The sequence below is a fragment of the Podarcis filfolensis genome (assembly GCF_964270895.1).
Source record: "Podarcis filfolensis genome assembly, chromosome: 8".
NCBI lineage: Eukaryota > Metazoa > Chordata > Lepidosauria > Squamata > Lacertidae > Podarcis > Podarcis filfolensis.
In genome coordinates this window covers 88,571,612-88,583,731 of record NC_139611.1, presented here as the reverse complement: position 1 = coordinate 88,583,731, position 12,120 = coordinate 88,571,612, and the positions used below count along the sequence as shown (strand labels likewise).

Here is a 12,120-nt window from a genome sequence, read left to right as displayed (position 1 = left end):
TTTTAAAAGGAATTGATTTCAGAATGTTGTGTTACTTTTATTGTTGTTAGCCACTCTGAGCCCGGCTTCGGCTGGGGAGGGCGGGATATAAATAAAATTTTATTAATATTATTACCTGTGCTTTCCGTCACCACCTCCAAGTCAATGCCTTCCGGTTGGTCTTCAAATTTCTCCAGCTCAGACAGGGTGGGCTTCACTCCTTCTGTGATCTGACGATGCCCAGGAGACAGCAGGGGTGGTTTGGAGGGGGAGAGAAAGCGAAAGGACACAGAGCAGGCTGAGAGGGTGGGAAGGACAGAGGCAGCACCATCTACACCAATACTGAACTTTTTCAAAGGCCTCTCCACGCCCTGCTTCTGCCAGGGTTGATTTGCAGATCTCACGCCCCGGGGACGTGGATTGCATCAGGAGGGACTACCCAGGACACATCAGCAGCGGCAGATGCAAAGCAGGCACTGGCGGGTGCCCGTTAGAGAACACAGTCCTGATCTGGCTGGACCAATGCCTTCTCACCAGGTTCAAGTCAGCCTCCAGTGCAGAATGTCAGCCACCTGCCATTTACTCTTATACAACAAGGGTCTATACCACAGGAGTCCTCTTCCACGCAGTCTGTTGCTCAGGGCCCCCCCAATCCTTACCACAGCAGACATAGCAAAGCTCTTGAAGAGGAAGCCCTTCCTGCTGTAGCGATTCCCCTCAAAGATGAGGAAATCCCCATCGGAGGCCACGTCGCCGCCCAAAGACCTGGAAAGGAAGGGATGGAGAGGCTTAGCAGTTAGCGTGACCAGCAGCTGCTGGGCGGGGGGGGGGGGGGGGAAGAACCCTTGGAACCCCAGCTGCTCCCAGGGCAGGAGGCAAGGCCATTACGCTCCAGGAGCACCATTCAGCAAGGCTAGAGATGGACAAACTGGGCCTGCATTGGTTCCCCAGGAAGACAGAGTTTGCAGCTGTCACCACTCAGCCAACAGTCTTTCTGCCCTGGGTTCCCCCTCTCAGGCCCTTCAGCGCCCGCCTCCTCTCCAAATCTGGACACCCCCCGCCCCGCCCTTCTGGGCTCTCACCGGATCTTTTCGGCATCAAAGAGGCGCTGCGGCGGGCGCTTGAACTTCTTCCGTTTGGCAAACCAGTCTTTCTGAAATGGGAGAGGAAGAGGCAGGGTTTGCGACGGGAGAAGCAACCCAGGAAGTGTGGTGGTTTTGGAGAGAATTTAAAGGTACAAGTGGCTAATCCCCAGCTAGGGGCCTCACCTGCCTCTGGCCCCTGGGCAAGATCCCAAAATTATGGAAGCAGAGGCATAAATAAAAATATATAAACAAAGGAGACGATCCTGAAGGAGAGAACTGGGTGTGTCCAGTGTGCACATGCAGGTGTGGGCCACACCCACTTCTGGCCACGCCCACTAATGACCAGAACATCCCAACTCATCCAACGGGCCAAGAGCGAAGGCAGCTTACAGGGGAGAAAAGGTCAGTTTGCTCTCGTTTTAGGGAAACGCATCTCTGAATTACACTGGAGCCAACGGAACTCCAGTCTCTGCAGACCCTGCTCCCGAGGGCGGCTGCTTCTGTTTTGACACACCAAAGGGTTAAAATGAAGCACCTCTTCCCTTTCTCAGCCCACCAAACCTGGAGAAACCATAGGCAAAAAACCAAAGGCCCAGCGGAAGCACCCAAAAGGTGCACTGGTGAAGGGAGGCTCCCACAATGCGCCGAGCCAACATACCAGGCTCATGCGGGCTTTGATGCGGTCGAAATCGATGCGGGGAATCATCTTCAGGGAAATCTGATTCTGGCTGGGCTCCACGTAATCCACCTAAGGGGAAAGGGAGGGAAAAGACATTGGTCGGTGTTCAGATTGCAAGCAACACAGATCAAGCACAAACTCCTTGCTCAAAGGCAGGGGTCTCTATCCTCCAACTTGTGCAATCCAGACCATAGGATTCTCCATGTAGCATGCACTGCTGTCAGTTTTTGAGCTTTTTGGGGGCTTGGAATTGTTGAGGTTTTTTAAGGATTTTACCCTAGGGAAATAAACTGCCGCAGGGGCTGGATTAAACAGACCGGCGGGCCAAATTAGACCTGCGAAATGGACTTTGGACATGCCTGCGACTGAACAGTTACTAACATAGAGAGCAAAATGGCTGGCAAACACCAGCATACGACCTCTCAGGTGGTTGCCACCTTTCAAGCTGAGATGAACAGCGATGAGGAGATTCCACCTAAACATCAGGAAGAACTTTCTGACGTTAAGAGCTGTTCAACAGTGGAACAGACTCCCTTAAAAGCCGGTGGGCTCTCCTTCATTGCATGTTTTTAAAGAGAGGTGGGATGGCCATCTGTCAGGGATACTTCAGTTGTGATTCCTGCATTATAGGGGTCTAGACTAGATATTATCCCTGGGTCCCTTCCAACTCTACAATTCTGTGATCCTACACAAGGCGTCTGAGAAGTGGAAATGTCAGCAGCTGCTTTTTTGGAAGTAGGTCAAAAGCTTTCAAGTTTTGTTAGGGATTGCAGGACAAGACCTGCCAAGAAAAGGAAAGATGGAAGACTGAAGAAATCCCAACTAAAGAATCATGGCAAGAAAAATTGATGGATTATGCAGAACTGGCAAAACTGACATATAAGCTACGGGACAAGGATAACTGTGACTTTAAGGATGAATGGGAACCTTTCACAAAGTATTTGAAGACGCAACAAAGTGAACTGAACTCCTTGGCAGGTTTTGAACAAACATCCACAATTTTTTACTGATAATAATTAGCCAAACAGTTGGAGGATCTATACAACTCTGTAACATGCAGAAAATAGCATTACTGGAGAAACCAAAGACTGGAACTGAGGGAAGTTGGGGGGTGGGGGAGGAAAAATGGGGGGGGGGAATAAGGATATGTTTGTGGAAAATATGTTTTGTTATAACTTTGAATAAAAAAAATTAATAAGAAAAGAAAAGTAAAGAACTTATTTATGTACGCTACGACAGCGGCAAAAGTCTTGATAGCACCAGAATGAAAGAATGAGGAAATCCCCACAAAAGAACTGCGGCAAGAAAAATTGATGAGCTATGTGGAATTGGCCAAATTGACATATAAACTGTGTGAAAAGGACAACTGTGACTTCAAGGAAGAATGGGAACTTTTTACAAGCTGTCTAAAAAGACAACAAAATGAATTGGGACTCTTTGACAGGTTTTGAAAAAACATTCACAAATTTATTAGCTGAACGTATGATAGACAAAGTAAGGATACGTACAATTTTATAACATGCAGAAAACAATATATGTAAATAAATCATGGAGGGGAGCTGAGGGAAGTCCTTGGTGGGGGGGAGAGGGGGGGTTGAGGGGGGAAAGGGGGAAAATAATGTAATTGATTAAGAGGACTGATAAATTGTTATATGGAAATTTGTTAATAAAAATATTAAAGAAAAAATATTAAAGAAAAGTTAATAAAGCAAAAGACAACTTTATGGGCTTAAATTAAAAAAAAAAAGCTACCAGGGCAGGCAGGACACTGCTGTGATTCTGCGTTGCAGTGGTGGACTAGATGACTCTTGAGGGACCCAAGCATTCTGTGATGCTATGACTGGTCTATTCTTTTGCCTGTGTAACTTGGCAAAGCATCACACACACATCAACTAGAAAAATAAGCTAAGCCCTGCTGAGTTCATACACACTCTCCCAAAACACCATAACCCATAAGCCTTCACTCCATTCGGTACATTAAAATACAGTTGCACCCTGAATCCCAAACACCTTGCAAATTAAACGTTTCGGCTCTTGAACGCTGCAAACCCAGAAGTGAGTGTTCCAGTTTGCAAACGTTCTTGGGAACCCGAACATCTGACGCGACTTCCGCAGCTTCCGATTGGCTGCAGGAGCTTCCTGCAGCCTATCGGAAGCTGCGCCTTGGTTTCTGAATATTTTGAAAGTCGAATGGACTTCCGGAATGGATTCTGTCCGACTTCCGAGGTACCACTGTACAAAGAAAAGACCCATCGTGCCTGTTGCTAATTCCTCCATCCGGACCCTCAGCCAAGGTCTCGTCTCACCTGAGCGATATCGTCCTTGTAGATGCCCCTCTTGAGGCGCACCCACGACTTGGGCTTCAGGTTGGTCACCTCCTTCACCACCTTAAGCACGTCCGTCATCTCCTTGATAGGCACCATCTGCTGGTTCCAGTAGCCCATCCGGAGGTTGCCCACCCCTTCGATGGCCTGCTTGACGTGCGTCTGCTTGTAGGCCTCCACGTAGATGTACCCTTTCACGTGCTCGGGGGCGACCACCGATTTGATCTGCAAGGGCTGAAGAGGAAGAATGGGGGTGGGTTACGCGTAAGACAGGCTGGGACATCGCTTGTGCAGCGTCTCCAAGCTCTCAATGTAGCTCTCTTGCATCTCTTGTTTTTATTGCTCCAGGCCAGCCACACTTTGCAGGAAAAGGACATGCCAGGCTGGAACTTTGCTGTACCAGGCAACCATCAAGCCACTCACTGGCTCACAGGGGCCAAGTGGACTCGGCCCTGGGCCATCGGGCTGACCAGCAAGACACAGGTCCTCCCTCCCTTCCCTGCTTGGAGGAAGTTAAGGGAGTATTTCAAGAGACAAGGAAGGACTTCTGCAGCTTTTTTCTTTAGCCAGATCCTTGGCACAAATGAGGAAACGTAAGAAGAGCCTTACGGGATGAGGCCAAGGGCCCATCTAGTCCAGCATCCTGTTCTCACAGCGGCCAATCAGATGCTCCAGAGGCAGGATTTGAGCCCAAGACCACTCTCCACTCCTGTGCTTCCCAGCAACTGGTAATCAGAAGCATTGCTGCCTCCAAACGTGGAGGCAGAGTGTAGCCATTGATCGCCTTTTCCTCCACAAGGCGAGATGTAGCCAATTAAGCAATTCTCAAGAGCAGACCCAGTGAAATTCATGGGCCTGTCTACTAATATCAATGGGTCTGCTCCGAGTCTCACCAACCTTGGATCTTGCCCACTGCCTCCTCCAAGCCGTTGCGTCAAAGGTTCATGTGGAGAGGCAGGGAAGAGATTCTTATTTTCTCATACTTCACTGTAAAGGCAAGATCCCAACTCACTCCACGGCCCTCTGCATCTGGCAGAGGATTCTGGGAAGGGGAAGGCCTGGTGGCAGCCATCTATGACGGCTAGCTGGCACATCAAGCCAACGTTTGCGGCAAGGAGCAGCGAGAGGGACAACCCCATGGCAAGAGCAGCGCTGTAGAAAAAGTGAAGCGTCAAGGTCTTCTTCTGTTCACCCCTTTCCAGATACACTTACTGTGTCTGTGAACTGGTAGGCGATGAACTTCCTCATGAGTGCAATGGCTGTGGCCCGCTCCTCTCCAATCTGCGAGTGAGAGAGAGAAGGGTTGGAATGAAAAAGGATGTCAGGTAGCAGACGCAATGCGAAAGCAACCTCTCTGAGCCGGCTGGGCTTACCTTGCATTTCACAGTCCAGAGGTTGGGATCCCTGGATGGGGAGGGGAGAACAAACACCGCAAAGTCAGCTCGCCATGGCCACAGTAAGCATCGCCCGTTACTTTACGCCAGGGCTGCAGCCTCTCAACTGGGCCGTCTCAGTCACTGTCCTGCTCTCACATCCAGAATCATCCCCCCCCCAGCCTTCACCCCGCTAAGTCTCACAAGGCCCAAGTCTTCTGCTCCTGCGAGAACAGAATGCTCACAACAGAAAGTCCTTACTTGACTCCAGGAAGTAGCTGTTGCTGCGTGATGTCGTCAGAAAGCTCATCAGAGCCGCACACCCTGGAGAAACAGAGAGGGGAGGTCTGTGAGGTCCGAGGGTGGAGGGACAAGGCCAAGAAGCTGGCCAGCAGGAGTGTTTCAAAACGGGGAACCGCCGGCAGGATAAAAGTGGCATACTCACGTCTCGCGCACCGAAGACTGGGCATACTTCTTCATGTAATACTCGCCCAGCTCCTCCTCTCTTTGGTCCCTGTTTTGGAGGGGGGGGGGAAACAAGAAGCGTGAAGTGAGAGGGGACGTATTAGCCAGGCCAAAGTACTTTGCACATGTTCTGGTGCGGCAGAAGGGCAAAGGCAGGAAGCCCAAAGCTCAACCGCCACCCCAGTCACCTGCAACAGCCAAATCACCTGACCCCTTGAGGCGTATATTTTAGGAGCCGCCTTACTGCTGTGGTTGCAAATGGTTTTAATACTGAATTTTAATTCTTGTAATGTGCCCTGGGACCATAGGGTGAAGGGCGGTTCTTGCAGGGCTTTACCAGAAAATGAAATCAATGAGTGACCAGCTTTGAACATCTGAAAGCAGGGTTTAGGGGGAATCTGTGGCCCTCCAGACTACCAACTCCCTTCACCCCTGGTCACTAGCTGTGTTGCCTGGGGTCAAGGGGAGCTCAAATCCAACACACAAACTCCCTTGCTCCTGCTCCAAAACATCCCTGATTTTGCTATCTGACATATTAGACACTGGTTTGCTTGAAGACATAGTGTTTGGCCACGCAGAATTTGAGATTCAGGAAGAGGGAATGGGAGACACACAGACACTCGTGCAGTTTCTTAATATAGTCGATCCAGGGAAGCCAAACGGAATCCATTCTGGAAGTCCGCTCGACTTCCAAAACATTTGGAAACCAAAGTGTGGCTTCTGATTGGCTGCAGGAAGCTCCTGCAGCCAATCAGAAGCTGTGGAAGCCCTGTCGGATGTTCGGCTTCCAAAAATAGTTTGCAAACCGGAACAGGCACTTTCGGGTTTGCGACGTTTGGGAGCCAAAATGTACGAGAGCTAAGCTGTTCGACAACCAAGGTACGAATATACAATACAATCTGATCTTACATGAATTTAACTTGCATGTTTTTAACCATACATGATTGAAGGCAGGCTGGTTGAAATTGCACATGTTAAAGGCAAGCAAGGCAGAGAGCTTTTAAGCCATCATCCATTAGCTGCAGGGCAGTTCCGAGAGTTTGAGTATACAGTGGCACCTCGGGTTAAGTACTTAATTCATTCAGGAGGTCCGTTCTTAACCTGAAACTGTTCTTAACCTGAAGCACCGCTTTAGCTAATGGGGCCTCCTGCTGCCGCCGCGCAGCCAGAGCACGATTTCTGTTCTCATCCTGAAGCAAAGTTCTTAACCCGAGGTACTATTTCTGGGTTAGCGGAGTCTGTAACCTGAAGCGTATGTAACCCGAGGTACCACTGTATACGGTTTTTGTGTCTACGTGGAACCCTTGGAACTGAACCCCCATATAAGATGCAATTGTACACTTATTTCAGTAGAGCCAAACCAGGCAATTCTGCTTTCAAAATAAACACACAAAGTCCTGCCAGACACCTGTGCTGCTCCTGCTCTTGTGTTTTGCTCTGCATGCAATGCCATTTACCTCCACAGGTTTTGCAGCCTCCGTGCTCCAGAGCGATCCTCGTCCAGAACCACATTGTCAATGTTGGACGCTAGAAGAAGAAACAGACGTTTGCAATGCTGAACAGAAGAGGCAGAGAAGAGTTTTTTTGTTGGGCAAAGTGTACGGGCGAGAGCTACAGAGGCAGGGGAGACCTTTCAGAACTGCAAACAGCTTCAGGGCCTGGTCTGTTTGCAAGTTGAGATACCCTGCAACGCTCTCTGACAACTCCACTGTGCTTGCCAAGAAAGACCAGAGGAAAGGAGGAAAGGAGAAAGGAGAAAAAAGAGAGACAGACTTGCAAACGCTGCTAAGGGAGTCAAGGACCCGCCGTTAAGGCTGAGATATTGCAGGACAGCCCCTGCTATGCATGGGCAGCTACTGGCAGCCATGGCCTGTTCCACCCTGTTTCTGGGTGAGGAGTCCTATGCCAAAAACGAGGAACCTGTGGTCCTCTAGTATGGTCAGTGGGCCAGGGATGAAGGCAACTGTAGTCCACTGCAGGGTCACAGTTTCCCCATTCCTGTTCTATGCAGCGGTCTTCTGAAAAGGAAGATACATTCTTTTGGATACAGACGGGAAATGTGCGCTATACGCTTCTGATGGGCACTTGGAAGAATGGCTCATAGAATCGTAGAATTGTAAGGGACCCCAAGAATCAACCAGTCCAACTCCCTGAATCACAGCTAAATAAGCCCTGGCAGATGCCCACTCTTCTCCCAGGCCTCTGGGTAATTAAACAACCTACGGATCTTTAAACTTGGGGTAGGGCGGGGGGCGGTGGCAGTAGCATGTTATTGTTTCTATTTGCTACTATGGTACGTATTTTTGTGTTCTATATTGCAAACCACCCTGTGCTCCTCAGATGAAGATCCTCATCATCTTCGTACCTACGGGACCGCCTCTCCTGGTCTGCCCCACGGAGAGCCTCAAGGTCCATAAATAGCAACACCCTAGAGGTCCCGGGCCCTAAGGAAGCCAGATTAGCCTCAACCAGAGCCAGGGCCTTTTCAGCACTGGCTCCGGCCTGGTGGAATGCTCTGCCTCAAGACCAAGGCCCTGCAGGATCTGATTTCTTTCCACAGGCCATGTAAGACAGAGTTGTTCTGCCTGGCCTTTGGCTTGGAATCAACTTGATTCCCTCCCCCTCTTTCTTTTTTCCTTTCTCCTCCTGTGTTGAGGCTGAATTTTAATGTTGTATTTAACCTTGTTTTTAAGTTGTATTTCAATCAACTTTTTTATTATTGGTTGTTAGCTGCCTTGAGCCCAGGCTTGGCTGGGGAGGGCAGGGTATAATAATAATAATAATAATAATAATAATAATAATAATAATAATAATTATTATTATTATTATTATTATTATTATTATTATTATAGAAATTTTATAGATAATAATAAATAATTGTTCTTTTCCTAATTTTTAGATTTTGTACGCCTTATGGACAGATGTATGCCCATCTGTCAGGGAGGTTTGAGCTGAGATTCATGCATCGCAGGGGGTTGGACTAGATGACCCTCGGGGTCCCTTCCAACTCTCCACAATTCTATGATTCCATGTCTCAAGTGACTAATAAATTGCAACAGAAATCTACGTACACCTGCAGGCTGTTCTCCTGGGCAGGTCCCAGAAGGAAAGGGACAATGCTTGAATTACCGTATTTTTTGCTCTATAGGACGCACCAGCCGATAAGACGCACCTAGTTTTTGGAGGAGGAAAACAAGAAAAAAAATATTCTGAATCCCAGAAGCCAGAACAGCAAGAGGGATCTCCCTCTCCCTGTTCTGGCATAGCTGCGCAGCCTGCATTCGCTCCATAAGACGCACGCACATTTTCCCTTACTTTTTAGGAGGGGAAAAGTGAGTCTTATAGAGCGAAAAATACAGTACTTGGGACCACTGGAACTGCATTCCTGCTCAGAAGACCGCTGCGCTACCAGAGAACTGAGCTACAAGGGATCAAGTGGCAGGGGCTGCCCAAGCCCGTTCCCTGCGTGCCCACATCCGCTAGGCATTTGCTGAGCATGCTCTCCCACCCACCCTCACGCACATAACCCCACCTGGCTGAAAGGAAGCAGAGAAGCAAAGGCAGCTGGTGAAGAGGAAAGGAGCTGGAATGAAGAGGATAAAAACAAAAACCGTTCTTACCTTCAAATTCCTCTGCTCATGAAGTGGTGGTGGTGGTGGGAGGGCGGACAGTATGAGCCAAATAATACCATCAAAACCAACCACAGGGTGAATGGGGAACAGAAAAGCGGAAGGAACAAAATTAAGATGCGGCACACAAACCAAGCAGAAGCGAATGAAATGCACGAGAACTCAAAAAAAGAGAAGCCACCAGGCCGGGGGGGCGGGGGGGGAGGCAGAGGGAGCACTACCCACAGGCGGGGCAGCCTCGGGGGGTGGGGGAGACAACGGCCGGGAGCCAGGGGCTGCAGCTGGTCCCAAGAAGCAGCTCTCCCTCTGCTGGCCGCTCTCGTTTCGCACCTCCACAACCGACAGCACTTTCGCACATGTGACAACCCGCGGTCATCCGCAACTCTTGGAGAAAAGTCTGATCGGTTTAAGTGCTTTCCAGAAATGGCAAGAACATTAGAACAAATGAACATGGGAATTTTAAATGAAAAAGTTTCCAGCTCTGGCAGGAAATAAAACAGAAAAGGAAAGCCTTTTTTAAAAAAAAGAAAAGAAAAGAAATTCAGTTGCATTTCCAGTTTTAGGGATCTGACTTATAACCAGGAAAGGGAAAAACATTCCAGAAAATTAATTACGCTCAATAAAGGAGATTATGTTTTCTCAGGCTTCTTTAGGTTGCTTTAGGGTTACACACAAGCATTCGAGAACTCAGCACCAGTGAGGAATTTCCTGCTTCCTCCTCACGAGGAATGCTGGCGAAAGGTTCTGTGGGACGTCAAAGCTTGCATGCTCCTACTTGGTTATCAGTTACTCGACCCAATATTATCTTCACGAAAACGCATCTCCTTACCTTTCTCCAGGATGTCTTCTGCACCATCCTCCCACTGGTCTTCGTCTTCATACTCATCATCCACATCTGGAAGGAAGAGAAAGGGAAGGGACGAGGTCCACATGATAAGCCAGGAGTCAAAGATTAAATGTATCTTATGGCTGGGGCAGGGGGCAGAGGAGAAGAGTCTTTTTTTGTTTTTTACCAGCTTCATCTAAAATAAATCCGCCATGTCTGGGTTTCTTCGCAGGCCGGTCATCATCGTCCTCTTCCTCCTCTTCGTCATACTCTTCCTCCTCCTCTTCTTCCTCTTCCTCCACTTCTTCCTTCTCGCTGCCTACGACACTGACACGCTCCTCTTCAGCCTGCATGTTATTGAACAAGAACCTTTAACCTGTGACTCGCAGGTGGTTCACACTGAAGCCCACAGAAAGCAGCTTTACTTAGGGGGAAACAGCTTGGTTACATGGAAATGGAAACCACAGGCCCCGATTCCTAGCCCCAACCTACTTTTAGACTTAGGAGGAGATATCCGGGTCTCTAGAGAACTTCTCTTCCCCTCCAAAAAATTTTTTTTATTGGTTTTCAGATTATAAACAAACAAACAAACAAGCAAGCACACAAGACAAACAAACATAAATCATAGCCTTATTGAAAATTACACTTATTAACTTTGTTAAGTGACTTCCTCGCTTCCCCTTGGTTGAATTTCATTGCATGTCCTTTTAATGGTTTTCCAAATCCCAATTCTTATGAAATTTAACTTAAACATTAACATCCTTAAATCTTCACCTTATGGAATTAAACATATTAATTCATCACTTGACATAAATAAAATCCTAAGCCAATTAAGTATCTGCAGGCTATTTTCAATTAATTCAACTTAACAAATTTAACTAGATAATCATTAAATTTATTTCACTCTTCCTGATACTCCTCCTCCTTCTGGTCGCGAACTCTTCCGGTTAGGTCGGCTAGCTCCGAAAAATCCATCATCTTCATCTGCCATTCATCTATTGTTGGTAATTCTTGGGTGGGTCTCTAGAGAACTTCTGCCCAAGCTCAGTCCTTGGATATGGCTTGAGAGCCAGAGGCTAGGCAAACACAACCCCCCCCCCCCCGTGCTCCTTGTGGGATTGTGCACCCTCCAACATGCTGGTGAACTAGGCTCAGTTTAAAGCATGCCTTGATTGGTACACAGGGATGGTTTCTCTAGTTAAAGAAGCCCAAAGCTCCCTTGGGTGCACACAGCTGGTTGGGGGAGTCTCTGAATGAGGACGACGATTAATTACATTTTTAAGAACCTCAAGGCGGCTTACTTCATTCTCCTCCCTATTCTACCCTCCTAACAACCCTGAGTGACTGGTCCAAGATCACCCAGAAAGCTTCATGGCTGAGCAGGGATGTGGACCCTAGTTTCCCTAGTCTGCCGCTACACCACACTGGCCCTCTTGTTGTTCCTTGCATCTGCCTCCTCATGGTAAAGACAGAAGCTTTTCTCTAAGGTGTATGCGGAATGAAAAGAAAGGCTAGAATAGATATTGCTGCATTCCAGGGGGTTGGACAAGATGGTCCTTAGGGTCCCTTCCTATGATCTACTCAATTAACGGACTTAACTTAGTCATTCCAGTGGGTCAATTCTGAGCAAGGCTAGTGCTGGATACAACCCAGAGTTTGCCTTGCTGACTCTGCGGCCTAGGACCCACATACCTATGGGACCGCCTCTCCTGGTATGCCCTGCAGAGGACCTTAAGGTCCACAAATAACAACACTTTGGA

At 48.3% G+C, this 12,120-nt stretch overlaps 1 protein-coding gene and 1 long non-coding RNA gene across 4 annotated transcripts in view; one reads left to right on the top strand and one right to left on the bottom strand.

Annotated features, from left to right (window-relative positions):
* The window catches only part of LOC310769208, a 133,649-nt gene that overhangs the window by 17,178 nt on the left and 104,351 nt on the right, over positions 1 to 12,120 (top strand). The window lies entirely within an intron of this gene.
* SUPT5H (SPT5 homolog, DSIF elongation factor subunit) overlaps positions 1 to 12,120 on the bottom strand; it is a 37,121-nt gene that overhangs the window by 17,848 nt on the left and 7,153 nt on the right. The window contains exons 3-15 of one of the 3 annotated variants that reach the window (XM_083626871.1): positions 10,548 to 10,707; positions 10,364 to 10,429; positions 9,526 to 9,537; positions 7,363 to 7,432; positions 5,886 to 5,954; positions 5,702 to 5,764; positions 5,441 to 5,471; positions 5,280 to 5,348; positions 4,050 to 4,301; positions 1,723 to 1,812; positions 1,062 to 1,132; positions 639 to 744; positions 116 to 209 (exon numbers count right to left, since the gene is read on the bottom strand). In XM_083626871.1, the coding sequence (XP_083482997.1) occupies positions 116 to 209; positions 639 to 744; positions 1,062 to 1,132; positions 1,723 to 1,812; positions 4,050 to 4,301; positions 5,280 to 5,348; positions 5,441 to 5,471; positions 5,702 to 5,764; positions 5,886 to 5,954; positions 7,363 to 7,432; positions 9,526 to 9,537; positions 10,364 to 10,429; positions 10,548 to 10,707 (1,153 nt within the window). Of the gene's footprint in view, positions 1 to 115; positions 210 to 638; positions 745 to 1,061; positions 1,133 to 1,722; positions 1,813 to 4,049; positions 4,302 to 5,279; positions 5,349 to 5,440; positions 5,472 to 5,701; positions 5,765 to 5,885; positions 5,955 to 7,362; positions 7,433 to 9,525; positions 9,538 to 10,351; positions 10,430 to 10,547; positions 10,708 to 12,120 lie in introns of all 3 variants that reach the window. The other 2 variants (XM_083626870.1, XM_083626872.1) reach the window with 2 other exon arrangements.